Here is a 20,569-nt window from a genome sequence, read left to right on the forward strand (position 1 = left end):
GAGATTAAGAATGAGCTAAGGGTGAATAGCGCTTACAACTCTGCTTTCTTTCTAGTTCACAAAAAGCCCTTTCATCAGAAAACTTCTGACTGCTAAGCTGTTCTTCCACACTTAGGTAAGTGAAAGCCCTGGGCCAGGGGCTGCAGGGAAGACAGAAGAGAGCCAGGAAAGATCCTGGTACGATCAGACCACTGACCCAGGCTGAGAGAGAGCGTAGGGCTTCAGAGGCTGGTGGCCGTTCCCATTCTGACACTTGCTGGTCAAGTTCTCAGCTGACCTAGTTTCAAACGTGACAGGGGCAGCGGACAGGCAAGGGACTCTCAGGCATGAATCTTCCCTCTTCTGTGTCCAAGTTTCTTTCAAAGACCACCTGCTGATGTTTGTTTTGTTTTTTGAAGATTTTAAAGTAATCTCTATATCCAACGTGGAGCTTGAACCTACAACCCTATGATCAAGAGTGGTATGTTCTACCAACTGAGCCAGCCAGGGGTCCCATCAAAGATCATCCATTTAAAGAGCTGTGGCTGCTGGTCTATCCTCGAAAGATGCTAGAAACAGAAAGGGCAGAAGTGCTGGAGTACCAGTTACAGAAGGGTCTAAGTGTGATGGCGGAACAAGAGCAGCCCCGTGTGGTCGAGTGAACAGGTGGCCATGTTTCGCTACCTAGAACATGAGAGCTGCTGGGGATGTAAAGGATCTGATTGAAGATCCTCCCCTAGGGCTAAAGCCATTGCATTTACTTCCCCCTCCCCTCTGTTACCTCCTCCTCAGGCTTGCAGCACAACCCCATGCATAGAAAGTGGCTAACCCACCTACAGGGCCCGACTCACCTCCAGAGTCTCCTCAGCGGTGCAACCAGGCTGCTGTTGCAGCTTGCCTGTGTTTAGGGCTTCGATGTACTCATCACATTTTTTATAGCCAGCATTCAGCAGCTCATACTTGGCCTTGAGCAGTCCTTGACCAGGTGTGACATCACCAATCCCAATTGAGAATCCACGGTTTGCTGCAGAATAGTTGGCAGGTAGAGCAGAAAGGATCGTGAGTGTTAGTCAACCTATTCTGTGGAAATAAGTTTACATCTTCAGAAAACATGTCATGGGATCCCTGGGTGGCGCAGCTGTTTGGCACCTGCCTTTGGCCCAGGGCATGATCCTGGAGACCCGGGATCGAATCCCACATCGGGCTCCGGGTGCATGGAGCCTGCTTCTCCCTCTGCCTGTGTCTCTGCCTCTCTCTCTCTCTCTCTGTGACTATCATAAATAAAAATTAAAAAAAAAAAAAAAAAAAAAAAGAAAACATGTCATGACCCACTTAAATAATAACGTATCATGTCAGTCCCCACTGAACTATATAAAAATGACCAAGACTCACTGAAACTGGCCAGAGACCTTACAACCCAGTGGGGAGCAAGTAATGGCTCCAATTAACTACAATATAAAGTGGACTGATATTAATATAATACTGAAAAGCAGCCGGAGAAAGCAATACAAAGTGAGTCACCTGACTTCTTGTTCTAGGACACCATCTCAGAGACCTTTCTGCCCACACCTTTTTCCCTCTTCAGAAATCATTCCAAAACACAGAAAAACCCCACCACTGAGGGAACTATATACCACCAATAATCCTACCCCTAATATGTAGAAAGAGAGTGGACGAGAGGCACCTCGCTTGGCAGTGTGAGGAAACGATGCCTAAGACTTGCTGTGGAAATAAGGACTCACAAGTCTGGAAAGGCTCAGAAATGGTACCACAAGCTTCTGCAGATGCTTGGAGATGGAGATACTTTGTGTGTTGGCAATAAAGAAACCTGGTGGAAAATCAGTATTTTCCTGTGAGAGATGGCAGTTTACTAATGGAATTAGAGAGCCCTGGACTGGGGATACTAGGTGCAGGCAGATGGGGATGACTGGAAAGCAGGGCATGAGGCAAAGTATATTTCATGGCTGTGATCCCTCAGCCCCTTTCCCTGTCCAGCTCTCAGAATCCTAGCAAGCAGGTCTCAAATACTGGGGGTTGGGAGGAGAAGCAGAGATTAGAAGATATGTTCCTGGAGAAACCAAGCTTCCTTGAGAAAAGCATTACTGATAGGGATATTTGGCAAGTTCCTCAATAAAAATGTTGACTTGAAGCTCAATCAAGGAACAGAGAAGCCTGTCAACCAATAGGCTCTACTTCCTATCAGTGTTTGGGGTCTCACTCCTAAAAGTAAGAATGGATAGCCAGAGACCACCAGATATTTGAGGAAAGCCCTCAACATGAAAGACTGAAGATAACAAATGCACAGAAAAATGAAACCAATGAGAAAACAAGAAAATTTAGGGAGCAATTAAAACTATGAAAAATATTGTGTCTGATAGAGAAGATATATCTGGAAATCTAGAAAAGGAAGCCTTAAAAAAAAAAGAGAGAGAGAGAGAGAGAAACAAAACAACCCAGAAAAGCAGAAAACTACCTGCAAGTAAGAATAATGGAGGGGCAGCCCAGGTGGCTCAGCGGTTTAGCGCCGCCTTCAGCCCAGGGCCTGATCCTGGAGACCAGGGATCAAGTCCCACGTCGGGCTCCCTGTATGGAGCCTGCTTCTCCCTTGACTCTGTCTCTGCCTCTCTGTGTGTCTCTCATGAATTAAAAAAAAAAAAAAAAAAAAAAAAAGAATAATGGAGACTATGGTTAGAAGCTAAATAAATGGTAGTTAGAAAAAAATCAATAGAATTACTTTAAAAGATAAAGGAATCAAAAAACAAAGAGACAACAGGGAAAAGAAGATAAGGAGGGATCCCTGGGTGGCGCAGCGGTTTGGCGCCTGCCTTTGGCCCAGGGCGCGATCCTGGAGACCTGGGATCGAATCCCACGTCGGGCTCCTGGTGCATGGAGCCTGCTTCTCCCTCTGCCTGTGTCTCTGCCTCTCTCTCTCTCTCTCTCTGTGACTATCATAAATAAATAAAAATTGAAAAAAAAATTATTAAAAAAAAAAAAAAAAAGAAGATAAGGAAATTAGAGAGTCAATCTAGAAGATCTACTTATACAATGAACAGGAATTCCAAGAATAAAGAACAGAAAATTGAGGTTAGAAAATTACCAGTAACCACCACCAACAAAAACTCCAAAACCAAATTGAACCAAAAATGAGAAAATTTCCACAACTGAAGGACACATGGCAGCATATTAAGAGAGCTCCCAGAGCTCCCAGCACAATAAATGAAAAAGACCCATACTAAGGGTCTACCACTGTGGACCTCCAGAACACCAAAAACAGAGGATTCTCAAAGCTTCCAGAATGAAAAGATAGATACAACAATGTGAAAATAAGAATAGAAATCCACTTTGACAGCAGCTTTGAAGGCTAGAGTAGGGCAGGACCTTCAAAATTCCAAGGAAAGATAAAATTCAATCCAGAATTCCATACCCAGCCAAAGAATCGATCAAGTATAGGAGTTGAATGCGAATGTTTTTGGGCATGTAAAAACCTGGAGCTAGAGCATGCACAAACACAAGCTAACTAAGGGAACAGAACAGTGCAAGGCGAGAGGGGAAAGACTTGAGGGACCTGGCAGAGCTGAGTCTCGAGGGCCCAGAGGGCTGCACCCAGAGCACGGGCACCTGGGAAGCAGCCCGTGAATGACCCTTGGTCTAATGACCCTGTCTGATGGCCAAGAGGGAGCTACCGTGCATGTAAAACAAGAAATCAAGAGCAAATTCAAATCTGAACCGGACCAGTCAGTACTGAGCTAATTTCGTGGAGCAAAGAACAGATGATTTAGCCTGGAGGAAGTCTCCTTTCCCGTGTGCAGGTATGTGTGTGGTGTGTGGGAGTGGGGGGCTTAAGGGAAAGAAGAAAACAGCACAAAGCCCCTAAGACCTCAGCAAGTACAACACAACAGTAAAGCGAGGATGCAGAAATACTCACAGAGGTAGACAGGAGCCAGCCTGGCAAGCCGCGACATTGCATCGGCCGCTTCGTTCTGCCCCCAGTCTCGCAGCAAAATGTAAAAAATGTTGTTCTTGGATCCTGACCCCAGTGTTCCCTTGTCCATGCTGCCACTCATCAACTCACTGTTCTGGATAGTAACATCTGCAAGGATAACGATGACCGTGCACTTAAACAATTACTTAATACTTAGCCTCGTTCCAAAACCAGTGTGAGGGCAGTTGAGAAAAACACATTCTCATATTGAAAATTATAGCAGAGTGAATAAAAATTCTCTTAAAAATGTTTGAGGAGGGATCCCTGGGTGGCCCAGTGGTTTGGCGCCTGCCTTTGGCCCAGGGCGTGATCCTGGAGTCCCGGGATCAAGTCCTGCGTCGGGCTCCCGGTATGGAGCCTGCTTCTCCCTCTGCCTGTGTCTCTCTCTCTCTCTCTCTCTCTCTCTCTCTCTCTCAATGTCTATTATGAATAAATAAATCAATCTTAAAAAAAAAATGTTTGAGGAGAAAAAAGAAAAATCTAGGGACTTTTAAAAAGCATGAAAAGGGATCCCTGGGTGGCGCAGCGGTTGGGCGCCTGCCTTTGGCCCAGGGCGCGATCCTGGAGACCCGGGATCGAATCCCATGTCGGGCTCCCGGTGCATGGAGCCTGCTTCTCCCTCTGCCTGTGTCTCTGCCTCTCTCTCTTTCTCTCTCTGTGACTATCATAAATAAATAAAAATTTAAAAAAAAAAATAAAAAAATAAAAAAGCATGAAAAGCCCAGTTAGTTACCTTACAATCCTAACTCCAAAATGTACAACTTGACCCTCATTTTCAACTGTGAACTGAGAATGACAGTATTAACCACTTGTCATCTTTATGTCACAAGGATATTTTGAGCATCTGATGATATCATTTTCAACAAAGTACCCTATAAACTGTAAAGCACTTTGTTATTCACCCAAGAGAATGAAAACTAACGTCACCGTGAAGAGCCTATACAACAAAATGAAATTCACATCTAGGTAGAAACAAAATACAATCTAAAACAAGAAGCCAAAACATTTAAAAGGCCAGAGAGTGTATTTTCAAAGTAATGGTCAGAAACCTGAGATAAATCAGTGCCCTTCAAAACATTTACTCCTCATGACAGAACAACAGATATCTTGATCTTCTTGGCCTTCAGAGACTCTGAAGTTCAGTTCTTCAGTGCAGAGTCCTGGAGATCCATTTCTTGTCACAAGGCCTCGTTAGCAAAGCCCATTCCAAGTCCGTGCCGTTCAGACTAGCCTGCTGGGAACTGCTTATTAGTAGTAGTCTGGGGGGAGCAGAGGAGCTCACGCCACAAACAAAACGCTGCCTGAATGGCATTGGTCTCTGGACCATACTTTAAGTTGAGTTAGTCTGGATGACTCAAATGGTTTAACATTTAAATTCTCTCATTCATGGTTACACCTGATCTTCATGTTATAAAGAACTCGAGAGGCAGTAAACAGACCTACTAGTTATATTTTTAAGCCATGAACACATCTGGGGATGTAAAGTGACTAAATTATATTCCTTAAATACATTCCTTGCTGATGGCAAAACAAACAAACAACAAACAAACAAACTGCATTGATTTACAGAAACTAGTCACATCTAGAGCTCTGGAAAACATTCTAATCACTGGATCCCGTATCTACATGATCTCTATCTTTTAGAGAAATGGAGTCACATCTGAGAGGAAAAATATCAACTACATTTCCCCAAAGGATAAACTTCCTAAGAGAAACCTTGGATTTGCTTGTGAATATGTGAAGGTGGTCATTGGCCACCTGTTTTCCGCCCCTTCCCACTCTGCTGTCTTAACTCACAGGAATCATTGACACAGAGATCTTCTCCTTTGCCACAGTACTGCTTGCCCTTGGTTCGGAGGTTGGCCCTCACTGGATTGTCATCGCTAGGTCTGAGGATGACACTGAAGATCTGCTTTCCCGTCCACAGGGTGACAGGCTACAGGACAAAGGAAGCAACAGCATCAGTTGGCTGAGCCTGGTCTCAAGACTGCAGAGTGCTCATGGGCTAATCTGTCACCAGCACCTCCAGTTCCCACACAAACCTTTAATATCGTAGGGGGTGGGAGATGAACTTTAATTTTCTCATCCTTGCCAACCAGTATCGAAGCAATGATTTGGCAAGCCTTGGCACGGTCAAAGAAAGTGTCCTTAAGGGTGAGGAGATAGGCACCTACGAATGTTGGAAACAACACAAAACAAAGAAATGGAATGAAATTATGAGAGAATCACAAGGTTTCAATTTTAAAATGGATTTGGACTATTACTAAGAGTGATTTAAAACATACCACTGCTTGCTGGCTCCCTGTTCCCACTGGAATTGAAGGTCCACAAGGAGAGGGACCTTTCTGCCTCACTGCCGTATCTCTAGTGCTTAGAAAAATGTCTAGTGTACCTTACAAGCTCAACACATGCTTACTGATCCCACGCATAACCAGCCAATACTAAATCTCTCAAGTCAGTTCACGGTCACACTTGGCACACAAACAACAGAATTAAGTGCAGGAAATTAAACAGCATTTTAAATTGTGACATGATTCACCGTGAATGAGAATCCTGGTGTTCCAGTCTCCTTTCAAGTAAATTCATCAACACACCTGTTAGAAAATCCTGAATAGCAGCAATCAGTGGTTCTCCATTCCTCGGTGTTACCAGATTTGCTTTGGTCTGAAGGCAAAACAAACACAATATGTTAGCCATTCCTGGACGTTCTTCGGCTTGCGTGATGCAAGCCACAGAACTGTACCACAAAGACTCAGAACTGGTGTAAATAAATAAAGAATGGCCGGTGAGCAGAAAAAAAAGAGGCTGAGAAAGGTAAGCCAGGGGGTTCAATCCCAGCTTTGTCACCAGCTCCTCGTTCCTTTATCTGTTGAGGGGAAATAAGCAATGGGCCTCATATGTTCCTACCAACACTGAAATAAATACCGAGTGAAGTTGTTTTGGATTCCTTTTCTTTAAAGATTTATTTGTTCATGAGAGACAGAGAGAGGCAAAGACATAGGCAAAGGGAGAAGCAGGCTCCCTGCGGGAAGCCTGATGTGGGACTCGATCCCAGGTCCCTGGGATCACACCGAGTTGAAGGCAGATGCTCAACCACTGAGCCACCCAGGCATCCCTTGTTTTGGATTCCTACAAGAATTCCATATATGTAAGACTTCATAGTTATTAATAAATTCATTTCTCCAAAAAAAATTCACTTCTATGAATGATGAGTAGTAGCACTGTCATCTTTGAAGTCAATCAATTTCATACCTCTCCAAAATGATGGCAGAACTGCTGAACTTCTCTTGGCTTTCTAATAATAATAATTAACAACAGGATTTAATCAAAATTTAATGAGTGCCTACACTGAGCAAAAAGGGGGGCTGGGTGTTCAGGGCATAATTAACAAGTTTAAACATTCTGTGCATCAGAGTGCATTTGCTCAATTTTTGCTATTGTCTGAGACATAACTGACATATAAATTTGCTCAAATCTTGATGTGAAGATACTTGTGTTATTTATGGGTTGTCTGGGCAATCTCACCTGGAGTGAAAGGCTATCCAAGGGAGAGACCTGCTCTCTCAGCACAGCAGTGATCCTCCAACTAGGGCTGGAAGACAGCTATTCATGCTTGCTTTCGAGAATCTCTGTGGTAAGATAAGGAGGTGGTCTGGGGGCTGAGCACATGAAGCGGAGATCTGCATATTTTGCAAGTCTCCAGGGTAACTTGGGACTACACTCAGGCTAGAACCATACCCACTCCATTGAGTCAGAACTGCTGAGTCAAGATAATTTTCTTACATGAAATTGAGGGGATTTGTCCTGATGGTAACTAAATATCCTTCCATCCCAATATCCTTGGAGCCTGTGTCTTATTGTCATTTGTAACCAATAAGGTATGTTATTTTGACAAAAGTCAATGCTAAAGTCCAACTGGTTGGTGACAGGATGTTATCACTAGCAACATTCTAAACATTACTTTTTATTACCAAAATAGTATGTTCTATATATAAAAAAAATAAACACACAAAAAAGGTGAAAAAATAAAAAAAATCCCAAAAAACATCTCTGCATGGAACTGCCAAACCAAAAGAACCACTGTTATAGGATTTTGGTATATAAGCCTTCCAACTTCCGGCTATAAACGTTTTTACAGAGAAGCTTCTCTTTACCAAACAAAGTAGGATCATGTCATATACACAGCCTGTTCTTTTAAATAAAAGATAAATCATAAATAGCTTTCATGTGAATAACTCTACAAACTGTATCATCATTTCTAAGGGCTGCACGGGATTCTGTGGTATGAATGGGACATAATTTAATCTTACTTTTTATTGGTGGACATCGCCTGTTTCTAATGCTTTATAACTCTTGATTATGTCCTCTGGAGAGCTTACCAGCAATGAGAGCACGAGACCAGAAAGAGCATCAACGCACCATTTGACAGTGGGAGCGCAGAACTGGATGGTGGCCACCCACTCTCCATCATCTTCTCTCTTGCTGTCCACCAGCACCCAACACAGCGCTCATCACAACTGCTACAATACTGAGGCTTAGGAGGAGACAGGCTAGCCTCTTGTCCTGCTGGGGAATGATCATACCACAGGGTCTTTGCACCTATTGTTCCTCTGCTTGGACTGTTCTTTTGCTGACAGCCATGCTACTCAATTTTTCACTTCCTTCAGAAGTTGGTTCAAGTGTTATCATTCCAACAGCTCTCCCTGACCAACCTCTATGGAATAGGACCCCTCTCATTTTCTTTCCTCCTTCTGTGCTTTGTTCCTTTCTTCTCAGCACTTACTGCCACCTAACCTACTTTATATTTATTCTCCACCTCTCCCTACTTGAAAAGGAAGGAGAACAAGAACTTTGATTTCCTTATTCTATGCTACATTCCTAGAAGAATACTTGGCACCCAGGCACTCAATACACATCAACCAAAATAATTTTAAAAGGCTGAGAAATAGTTCAGAAGAAAGACTCCAAATGCACAAAGATGGCCCTTGAGGGATTCATCCTCGTATTGAAATAGGGAAAATACCCTAAATTTTCAACAGAAGGGGGACACCTGGGTGGCTCAGTGTTTGAATGTCTGCCTTTGGCTCAGGATGTGATCCCGGTCTGGGGATTGAGTCCTGCATTGGGCACCCTGTGAGGAGCCTGCTTCTCTCTCTGCCTGTGTCTCTGCCTCTGTCTCTCATGAATAAAAGAAAAAAAAAAAGTTCAACAGAAGGTAGACGAATCTTGGTGTGTTAACTTGGTGAAATACTGTGAAGCCATTTTAATGGATAATCATGAAGACTTTACAACAAATGGGGGCATTTTTAATTTTTTAAAAAAATATCTTATTTATTCATGAGAGAGAGAGAAAGAGAGAGGCAGAGACACAGGCAGAGGGAGAAGCAGGCTCCATGCAGGGAGCCCGATGTGGGACTCGATCCCAGATCTCCAGGATCACACTCTGGGCCGAAGGTGACACTAAACCACTCGGCCACCGGGGCTGCCCGCATTTTTAATTTTTAAATTTATATTATTAATCTTTTTAAAGCGGGGGGAGGGGCTGAGGGAGAGAGAGAATCTTAATTTTTTTTTTTTTTGAGAGAGAATCTTAAGCAGGCTCCATGTCCCATGTGGGGCTTGATCTCACAATCCTGAGATCACGATCTGAGCCGAAACCAAGAGTCATACACTCAACTGACTGAGCCACCCAGACACCCACAAGGGGGCATTTGTAATACATTAAGTAGTAAAAAAGGAAAACAGGCTATCACAAATCATGACCATAACAAATATCTACGTTCATGGATAAGGAACAAACAGATAAAAAGAGCTGGAGATAAAACAGAGTTGGGGGGGGATCCCTGGGTGGCTCAGTGGTTTGGCTCAGGGCGTGACCCTGGAGTCCCAGGATCGAGTCCCACGTCAGGCTCCCTGCATGGGGCCTGCTTCTCCCTCTGCCTGTGTCTCTGCCTCTCTCCCTCTCTCTCTGTCTCTCATGAATAAATAAATAAAATCTTAAAAAAAAAAAAGTAAACCTCTTACGTTATTTAAGTAACTCCACTATGCTGGAACATTTGAATAAGTAAGAATCAGTGTTTTAAAAAAACTGAAGACCACAGTGTACTTCAGCCACGTGAATTTCTTAGTAGTTAAGTCCGTACACAAAATATGTACCACAGTACATACTCTGCTTTACCAGAAAAGCTGTATCAACTTCAGGCATAAAGAACCCAGGCAGAGGCCAAGAATGCAGCCCCTCCTGCCTGTCCCCGCTGAATACTCCTGTAGTGTAATAGATTTGCTTGTAGAACTTAATCGCCTTCACTTTAGAATCAATACTAACACCCTAAACTAAAACAGATTTAAAAAGAATGAATCAGAAATGGTGAAAAGTGTTTTGAACGTAGGAGCACTGACAGCTACAGACAAATCAGCCCGTAGCACAGAAAACCAGAATACTGGGGAAAAGGGAAGACCTAACCTCTACAAAATGATTTTGTGTCCTTAAGATTACCAGCAATCATGAAATATACTGTAGGAAGGTTTTCACTCAGAACATTCAGTAAAACATATCTGTACTTAAAAGAACCTTCAGGGCAGCCCCGGTGGCGCAGCGGTTTAGCGCCGCCTGCAGCCCAGGGCGTGATCTGGAGACCCTGGATCAAGTCCCATGTCAGGCTCTCTGCATGGAGTCTGCTTCTCCCTCTGCCTGTGTCTCTGCCTCTCTCTCTCTCTCTCTCTGCATCTCTATGAATAAATAAATAAAATCTTTAAAAAAAAAAAAAAAAAAAAGAACCTTCAGCTACCAAAAAAAATCCACCTGTGTAGAACATCTACTTTTCCCACGCCACCCAACAGTCAAGATACTAGGTACACCCTGGTCTTATCTTTTCACAGCTGGTGCTTGGGTAGGTACTTTCCCTTAGAGATGCACATTATAGGTCAGAAAATACTCGACTCTCCACCAGTCGCAGACACTTCCTTACATGCTACAGGGTGCTTTCAAACAGGATCCACCCCCCTTCCCCTCCTTTTGGGCTGTTATATAAAAGTGAGGCTGCCATCCTACCTACCCCCATCAAAACAAGGGCCTCTGCTTTAGCTTCCTCTGTTTGAGGAAGATGAAGGTTCATCTCATCACCATCGAAATCTGCATTGTAGGGTGTACAGACACACTCGTTAAACCTGAAGGTCCGATGGGGCTTGACCTTGGCCTGTGGAATACCAAAAAAGAGAGAGAGAACGACTTAGTCATTTATCCAAAAACTTCATAGTTTTGAAACATTAATAAATGGCTTCCTGGAGAACTAGACACTTTTGGTGAAGGAAATAAATTTCTAGTATGTTCTGTCAAGTGATAATACGTCACTTGTGGATTTATTCAAGTAGCTTTATTAGATCGCAACAATGCAATGAGTTTAACACAAAGCAAACACCAACCTAGGAGCCACAAGAAAGGGCTCTGCTGGCCAATGATGTCACGGTTTGGATATCAAACAGATTAATGGCAGAAGCTGATTAAAACACATTGACTAAATAAAAGTGCATGAGTTTATAATGACACTGAAAAAAGGAAAGCAAAACCAAACAAAAAACCCAAACCAACTCAACCGGAAGAAACTGAACACCAACTTTCTCCTCCTCAAAAAAACTGATAATAAAGGAAAAAGAATCAGGCATTTATGCTGCCTTTCCTTCAGGAATTGTATTTTCGGGTAAGCAAAAAAGTTCATAAGAAAAAATTCTTCATTATACAAATGGTAGATATTAAACATGAAAGAATAAATTAGGGCAGCTCCGGTGGCACAGCGGTTTAGCGCCGCCTGCAGCCTGGGGTGTGATCCTGGAGACCCGGGATCAAGTTCCACATCGGGCTCCCTGCATGGAGCCTGCTTCTCTCTCTGCCTGTCTCTCTCTCTCTCTGAATAAATAAATAAAATCTTAAAAAAAAAAAAAAGAAAGAAAAAAAGAATTAGAAAAAAGGTTGATAAAGAAACTTTCAAGGGAGGCACCAGGCTGAAGTATCTGATACCCTAACCTCAGCATAAATAAGAGCGGGGCAGCCAACAGCATGTGCCTCCTGAAATATGACAAGAGGAAGGGGTGCCTGGGTGGTTCAGTGGGTTAAGCATCTGCCTTCGGCTCAGGTCATGATACCAGGGTCCTGGGATCCAGCCCCACATCAGGCTCCCTGCTCAGCGGGGAGCCTGCCTCTCCCTCTCCCTCTGCAGCAACCCCTCTCTCACACTCTCTCTGTCATATAAATAAGTAAAATATTTAAAAAAGCAGGCAAGCAAGCAGGCAAGAGGAAATAGCCAGCATCACCTGGGAGCTATTCTTGCCAGAAGTTGAACATGAATCTGATCCTGCCTTGAGAGCTACTGTCCGGTTTATAGGAATAAAAGGAAGAATGAAGAAACTCTTAATGCCATGTGTATACATATAGAGAACACGGGACATTCTTTAGGACAAATGACCTGAGTTTTTCAATAACAATGAAATCAAAGCAAGGGGCTGTTCTAGATCAAGAGTGAAGACATGTTATCAACGAAATGACATGTGCAGACTTTGCATCGGACAAACTAGCTGTGAAAAGACTGTTGAGATATGTGGGGGAATGTGAACATGGACTGGGTGCCAGACAATACCAAGCACTGAGCATTCATTTTGTGTGGTGCGGTCTTGCACTGTGGTTATGTGTCTTACTGAAGTAAACTGAATACACACGGAGACAAGACACGGCATCTGGGGTCATCAAAGACAAAAGGGAGAGAAAATAGCTGTGGCAAAATCTTGAAAATTATTAAACACAAAGAATGAGAATATATGACTTCCTCATACTACTTTTTCCACTTTTGTATATATTTGAAAATTTTCAAACAAAAACATTTTTGAGAATGCCCCAAAGCCAAGCAAAGGTTTCCAGAAAGGGAACACTTTTCTTCATCTCCCCAGATCCCCGTAACTGTAACCCCCATTATCATAAATTGCTTCTTTGGTATTTCTACACTTAAGTAAAGAAACCGATGAAATGTGTTCATAGGGACGTCTACAGGAGTCAGTGGTTGAGTGTCTGCCTTCAGCTGTCGTGATCCTAGGACTCTGGGATCATGACCTGAGCTGAAGGCAGATGCTTAACCCACTGAGCCACCCAGGCACCCCTTCCTCTCATCGTATTTCAGGAGGCACATGCTGTTGGCTGCCCCACTCTTAGTTATAATGAGGTTAGGGCATCAGATACTTCAGCCTGGTGCCTCCCTTGAAAGTTTATCAACCTTTTTTCTAATTTATTCTCTTATATTTCTCTCCCCTGCGGGGAGCCTGCTTCTCCCTCTGCCTGTGTCTCTGCTTCTTTGTCTCTCTCATGAATAAATAAATAAAATCTTAAAAAAAAAAAAAGACACGGGTTCTTAAAGTGAAAAACTGAATTCTAGAAAAACTATCCAAAAAGCCTGTTTAACACTGTGAATGCTCATGGATTTAACGGCTTTAGAGATAGAATTTATGAATATTTAGCGAATTAAAGTTGCATCTCATTTCCATTTTAAATCTCCAAGAAAAAGGAACTGCTACTGTTCCAAAACTACACCACTGAAGAAAATATGCTTGAAGGTTTTCGTTGGAGGGCCACTGCGACAAAAAACCTCCTAAGCGGTTTAGTTCCATAGTTAATATGCTAAGTTAAACCTGAAATCAACTTCCTGCCATATCTATTTTACATAAATCTGTGCACACACATATGTATATATTTTTGTTTGCAAGTGGAATCATGCCAGTCACTTTGATGCTAATTTCCAATTAGCTCCTTTCTGTTTCACTGTTGTGTGTGGATTTTGTAAGTATTAAAAACACTGAAGGGAAGCTTGAAATGTAAAAGTTGCACTCCAACTAAAAAGTGAGAGAAAAGAAAAATCAGAAGTCACAAAATTTTGAGATTACTGGCAATCTGAATTTTAAGGGTCGGGAATTTAGCATCACACACCCAGCAAATTCCCACCCGACAGAAGATAAAAACAGAAATCTCACACTCACCAGATGCGCCATAATGCTCAGTTTGTGCAGTGAGGGCTGCCGGTTGAACAGCACCACGTCTCCGTCTATGAGGTGTCTCTCCACAATGTCCCCGTACTTGAGCTCCTGAGCCATCTTTTCCCTATTTCCATACTTCAAAAACCTAAATGTGTGATAACAAACATGACTGGTGAGAACAGAGCCTCCTTACTAAGTCACTCTGTCTTCACATCAGGATTCAGACTCAAAAATGATCACATTTTACTAAATCAAAGGTGCCTCCACAAGCCTGTCCGTTAAACTATAACATGGTGTTAGATAAGTTTTCAGCTCGTAAATGTTAAAATACGAAAAACGCTGTAACTTAGAATTACAGAAACGCAGTAGCAAGTCAGCTTCTCCCACAGTGCTATTGATATGATTTTACCTTATGTTTATCTCAAGAGATAAAAAGGCACCAGTGATCAGTGAAAAGCCAGCGCCAGCAGCGAGGTTGTAAGGACATTGAGGTAACCCCAGAGAGCTCATGCGACATAGAAAATGACTGGTTTTCATAACTCCATGCATTGTCTACCTAAGTCCAATAATAAATGCTAGAGAACAAATGGACATTTTGTGTATATGCAATGTGCAAACACAGCAAATGATGTACCTAGGATCATTGTGATTTAAACAGTATTTTCTAGAGGCTAAAATGTCACAAACGTATTTTGGACTGCATTCTGTGGCTGAGTATTGCGATCTTGGTCTAGAAAAGGTCGTTACATATAGATCAGGACAGCATTTACCTTTTCATCTGTGTATGTCTCTGCTGAATGAAATTGGCTCCTGGGTGAACTTCAGGGCCATTTCGAACCAGTTTCCTCAAAAAGTTGATGTTTGCTTTATTCACCTGCATGAACGCAAAAGAGGACACAAGGAGATACCGTTAGGTTTCTGTAAGCTAGTACGTTATCCTGAATTTCGCCTCAACCTTCACTTTCCTTGGGTGATTCCAGGAGAAAGAAAGGCAACTGCAGGCATCCTGCTGCCTAGGGTCTTGAGTTTAATGATAATAGGGGACTGGCACACAGGAGTTCAGGTTCCAATCTGAACTCACCACTGACAGAGTGAAACAGCAAAGTCCTTTACATTAGTAAAATGAGTGGACTACACTGAGCTATAGGGACCTTCTATACCCCAGTTACTATAATTACCATTTTACACTCATGAGGAGTGTGAGTTAACTATAACGTGCTGCAGCCTTTATGGCTGTGCATCAGTAGCCTTAAAATATTCAAAGTATTTGACTCAGTGATTAAAAGGTTTTAAAAAATAATAATCCATCCCAAGAAAATTAACTGGGTGTGGTGCTTATCATTTAGTTACTTTAAAAACATAAGTTCCAAATCAACTTGGAAAAAAAAGTTGCAGAAGAGTGTATCAACTATATATATGAATATACGCATACAAAGCCAGACACACCTGTGGCTGTGCATGTTACAGATGTTGTATGTGGTGGCATATCTATGAAACCAGAAGATAACACATATACCAAATTGTGGGCTGTGTGGGTTACTGGGGATTTTCCAATCGCCTAGCGTTTGGAATTCAAAAATAAGAGACTAGATTTGAAATACAGAATTGATAGGAAAAAAAAAAAAAAAAGAAACACAGAATTGAGTGGCTAAATGGTACTTACCTTTTCAGGAAAAGTAAGAATTTTGGCCACGTGAACTGGCACAGCTACCTCATCAATCCTGAGATTGGGGTCAGGTGAGATGACTGTTCTCCCAGAAAAATCCACTCTTTTTCCTGAGAGATTGCCTCTAAATCGACCTAAATCGATAAAGACACATCATAGGTCTCCACAGCACACACATGTGCTATTTGGCGATAGCAGGACCACAAAGAACTAGGAAAGTCCGTGATTTCCATTTAGATAAGCCAAACACTCCAGAAAAAGATAACAAAGGCAGCAGACTGTCTCCTGTACATTTTGTTGGAAACATACCCTGCTTTCCCTTCAGGCGCTGGACAAATCCTCTAGTCCATTTCTTGGGTGCCATGTTGAGGGGAATGCCCGAGAGCTCGCTGTTGATATAGAGGGCACACTGCAGCTGTAGGAAGTCCCAGTCTTCCATGATCATCTGGGTCTTCGCTCCTGATATTCGATGCTAAAGTTGAGGAGAATGAAGAAAAAAAAAAGAACCTGGGTCAACCTGACCTTGATGAAGAGTGTTTGCACAGATACACTCCTAAGAGGGCTTGGAAGTTCTGACCTTTTTGATAACGTCATTTAAGAAAATGATTTCTGTCAATTTCATTGTCAGATCATCTTCATTGGTGCCAGACTTCAAATCACTCACGACGGAGGGTCTGATACACAAAGGGGGCACTAAAAGTCGTGTGAGAATCAAATCAGACGGCTTTCCGGCTTCTGGGTTCATTAGAAGTAGAGGGACATCTTCGGCCGGGATCCGTTTAAATAAATTCAGTACTACTAAGGGGTTTAAGTTTTCCTATGGAGAGAAGAAAAGAAGAATGGAGAAGTGTTAACTTTCAACAGCTTTGGCAAAGGTTTACTTACCTCTCCATGCTCTCTACCCTACCCACCACTTACTTCAGAGTTAAGTATAAGCACTGACAGAAATTTCTGTTGGAAACATGCTATCATGCTATGCTAGCAGAGCCCTAAACATGTACATACCTTTTATTCCAATTAATCCAACTACTTGAAACAGTAATTCCACTTCTCCTAATTATTATTCCAAAGGGTAGGACTTCAGGAATCAACACAAAGATTCAGCTACAGGAATGTTCCCTACAGCTGTTGATAGTGAAGAGTTGTAAACAGCCTGATAGGTTGCTGGCTAGATAACATCATAGTAGATCTGCACGTGAGCAATTATTAATGTTTAAAAAATGATACTACACAAACGTACCTACGGTCGTGAAAGATGTTCATAAAATATTGGTAAATGAAAGAAGTGTGTATACAATATTATCTCATTTAGGGGAAAATGTACAGCTAAACAGAAAAGAGGAAACGTACATTTAGCAAGGTGTTAATATACTGTCTACAGGTGAATGGACTGTGTAAATTTTTAAGATTTTAAAGATTTTATTTATTTATTCATGAGAGACACAGAGAGAAAAAGGCAAAGACACAGGCAGAGAGAGAAGCAGGCTCCGTGCAGGGAGCCCGATGCAGGACTTAATCCCGGGACTCCAGGATCACAGCCTGGGTGGAAGGCAGACCCTCTATTGCTGAGCCATCTGGGTGTACCTGGACCGTATAATCTTTTCACTTCTTTGCTTACATGTAAATTTTCTGCAGTGAACAGACATTGTTTTTGTCTTTTAAAAAGATTTTAGGGCACTCTGGGTGGCTCAGCAGTTTAGTGCCGCCTTCATCCCAGGGCTGAAGGGCAGAGGGAGAAGCAGGTCTCATGTAGGGAGCCTGACGTGGGACTCAATCCCAGGATTCCAGGATCATGCCCTGGGATGAAGGCGGTGCTAAACTGCTGAGCCACCCAGGCTGCCCAATAAAAAGATTTTAATATTCATTTATTTGAGAGAAAAAGAGCACGTGCATGCACGTGCACATGAGCAGGGGAGAGGCAGAGGGAGAAGCAGACTCCCTGTTGAGCAGGGAGCCAGGAGAGGGGCTCCATCCCAGGATCCTCAGATCATGACCTGAGCTGAAGGCAGACACTTGACTGAGCCACCTAGGCACCATAATATTGTCTTTGTATTAACTTTATTTTATAGAAGTGCTATACTATAACAACTTACTTATAAGAACTACACACATGATCAGAAATACTCAAAAGATAAAAAGTAAGAATGGCCAGCTTGTATCTTGGTGCTAAAAATTACATTTCTTCGGGCAGCCCCGGTGGCTCAGTGGTTTACCGCTGGCTTCAGCCCAGGGCGTGATCCTGGAGACCCAGAATCGAGTCCCCCATTGGGCTCCCTGCAGGGAGCCTGCTTCTCCCTCTGCCTGTGTGTCTGTCTCTCTCTATGTGTCTTTCAAGAATAAATAAAATCTTAGAAAACAAATTACATTTTCTTGAGATCAATGACTGTGTGACAAAAAATACATGTCACAAGCAGAACTTGCTATGCATAACTTAATGAGATAGGGAAAAAAATTAAAAAGAAATGTTTGAACAGCCACTGCCCTTAGGATACCGTCACAAGAGGTTTCTGTGGGCCTGCCCTGGAGATGGCAGTGGGGTTGGGGAGAAAGAAAGAATCCTGCTCGAAATTTTGCAGTCAGGGTCCCTGCCCACAGAATTACCTTGCTCAGCTTCCCTGCCTCCCAGCAAGGAACACCTCAGGGCCACCTGAAGCAGTCGAAGAAAATCTAAAACTAAGAGTTCTAGGGACAAGATGATGGCCAGACATTACTTCCAGCACCAAGATCAGTGTCATACAAGAATATCACTGAACTGAAGGCCATTGCAGGAGGACAGGAGGACTGACAGAGTATAGAAACCAGTTCCTGGACAGAGCTGTCACTCAAGAGTGAGGTAAATCAGCCTCCCAAAGGGCCCAGGGGAGAGAGCCCTGACTTACTGGTATGTACTAGGAAACAGAAGTCAGGGACTGCTGGACAGATAGAAGGAAGGGCTGTTTGGTCTGAGGCACAATATCCAAATAGCCGAGGCTCCTCGGGGGACCATGGGCTGTCCTGGGTGGCAGAGAGCTCAGCCTGCCGCTCACTCTGTCCAGGGATGCTGTGGAAAGCATTTCTATCTGGGGGTGGGGGTGGGGCAAGACTGATGCCATTTATAGAGACACTTTTTTTTTTTTTTGCTTTTTAAAAAATTTTAATATATCAAAAGGCCAGTTTTAGTGACATGCTAGTCCCATCAGAAAATAATCCCAATAACCCCTTGTCAGTAACATGCAAGTTGACCAGCCAACTCTTTATTTCTAAACCTCTGTGTAGAGACACTTTTTTAAAAGCAGGCTCCATGCCCAGCATGGAGCCCAATGCAGGGCTTGAACTCATGACCCTGAGATTAAGACCTGAGCTGATGTTTAGAGACAGACACCAAAGGGACTGAACCACCCAGGCATACCACTAAGGAGAGTCTCTTCCCTGCAGGTCCACCAACTCCTGGATTTGCATTTAAATGGGCAGCAGAGGGGCATCTGGGTGGCTCAGTGGTTGAGCGTCTACTTTGCCTCAGTTTGTGATCCCAGCGTCCTGGGATAAAGGCCCACGTTGTGCTCCTTGCATGGAGCCTGCTTCTCTTCTCCCTCTGCCTGTGTTTCTGCCTCTCTGTGTGTGTCTCATGAATAAATAAATAAATAGGGAATGGATATACACTAGTCCTCTGGAGATAGAGTCCAGAGTTTTTGTTCAGTGCCTAAAGAGATCTGTGACCCAGAAAAGGTCAAGAACCACTGCTCTAAGGTCTCCTCCAACTCAAGGATGATATGCTGCCCATAAAGGTACATGAGGTTCCATGTTCCTGGAAATTAAACGGGTAGGTAAACGTGTCAGGATGTGGACCATCCTGAGATTAATGAGCTTCAAGCCAGTATACCCACCTGCATGACACCCCTCTCCACAAAAGATAAAAGTTACTCACTGTTGCTTCGTTCACTAAGATGACTAAGGGGCCCTCTCTAAGGAAGGGCCATTCGGAATCAGGCAATAGTGAATTCCTGTTTCACCCCCTCCCTTCTTTGCAGCTGGTCTAAGAATCAGGATGAGCTGATGGTCTCTGATGATTTTGGAGGCCCTGCCACTGTTCCAAGCCTGTTTGAAAGGCCTCAAATAGGACCTCAGAAAAACGGATCTCGTTACAGACCACACTTAAGGAGAAGCCAGCAGAAATACAAGATGGAACACAGGTATTACATGAGGCACAGACAATAGACCCATGGCTGAGGAAAGGGTAAGATCAAAGGGTTGGGAGGGCGGAGGCTGCAGGAAAGAAGCTTAAGCAAGGGGGCGTCTGGTGAGGAAGGGGAGGTAGCAGAGTTGGTAAGCCAAATGGACAGATTCCCAGCATACATGTGGAGAGAAGAAACCTCATCTGTCTTTACTCTGACTGTGGTTTCTTATTTTTTTTTTTTTATAATTTTACTGTTGTAAACTAAATCATATAGTTTCACTAAAGAAATTTGTTTTTATTTATTTTTAAAGGTTATTTTTAAGTTATCTCTACACCCAACATGGGAAGTGAACTCACAAACCCAAGATCAAGAGTCCCGTGCTTTTCTAAGCCAGCCAGTGCTCCTGTCATTATTAAACCTTTTCTATTCTTTCTTTTGTTTTTAATATTTTATTTATTTGACAGAGAGAATAAGAACGGGGAGCTGCAGAGGGAGAAGGAGAAGCAGGCCCCCTGCTAAGCAAGAAGCTGAATACATGGCTCGATCCCAGGACCCTGGGATCATGACCTGAGCTAAAGGCAGATGCTTCACCGACTGAGCCACCCAGACGTCCCATCCTGTCATTATGATGATGTCAGCAGCAGTGCTAGCTACTGCAACTGGGTAATGGCGCCCTAAGCACTTGCTCTGCACCAGGCACTTTATCTGGAATTCATCTCTTAATCCTTACAATAGCCTTAAAGCAGATACTCTTGTAATTCCTGTTGATAGTTGAGG

At 43.1% G+C, this 20,569-nt stretch overlaps 1 protein-coding gene across 1 annotated transcript in view; it reads right to left on the reverse strand.

Moving 5' to 3' along the window:
- Positions 1-20,569, reverse strand: part of POLR3A (RNA polymerase III subunit A) — a 49,317-nt gene that overhangs the window by 20,908 nt on the left and 7,840 nt on the right. The window contains 11 exon segments of the mRNA XM_038534457.1: positions 831-1,003; positions 3,905-4,069; positions 5,759-5,897; positions 6,004-6,131; positions 6,556-6,625; positions 11,017-11,157; positions 13,976-14,117; positions 14,743-14,846; positions 15,636-15,772; positions 15,948-16,110; positions 16,216-16,455. Coding sequence (XP_038390385.1) covers positions 831-1,003; positions 3,905-4,069; positions 5,759-5,897; positions 6,004-6,131; positions 6,556-6,625; positions 11,017-11,157; positions 13,976-14,117; positions 14,743-14,846; positions 15,636-15,772; positions 15,948-16,110; positions 16,216-16,455 — 1,602 coding nt within the window.

Source organism: Canis lupus, chromosome 4 (genome assembly GCF_011100685.1).
Source record: "Canis lupus familiaris isolate Mischka breed German Shepherd chromosome 4, alternate assembly UU_Cfam_GSD_1.0, whole genome shotgun sequence".
Taxonomy (NCBI): domain Eukaryota; kingdom Metazoa; phylum Chordata; class Mammalia; order Carnivora; family Canidae; genus Canis; species Canis lupus.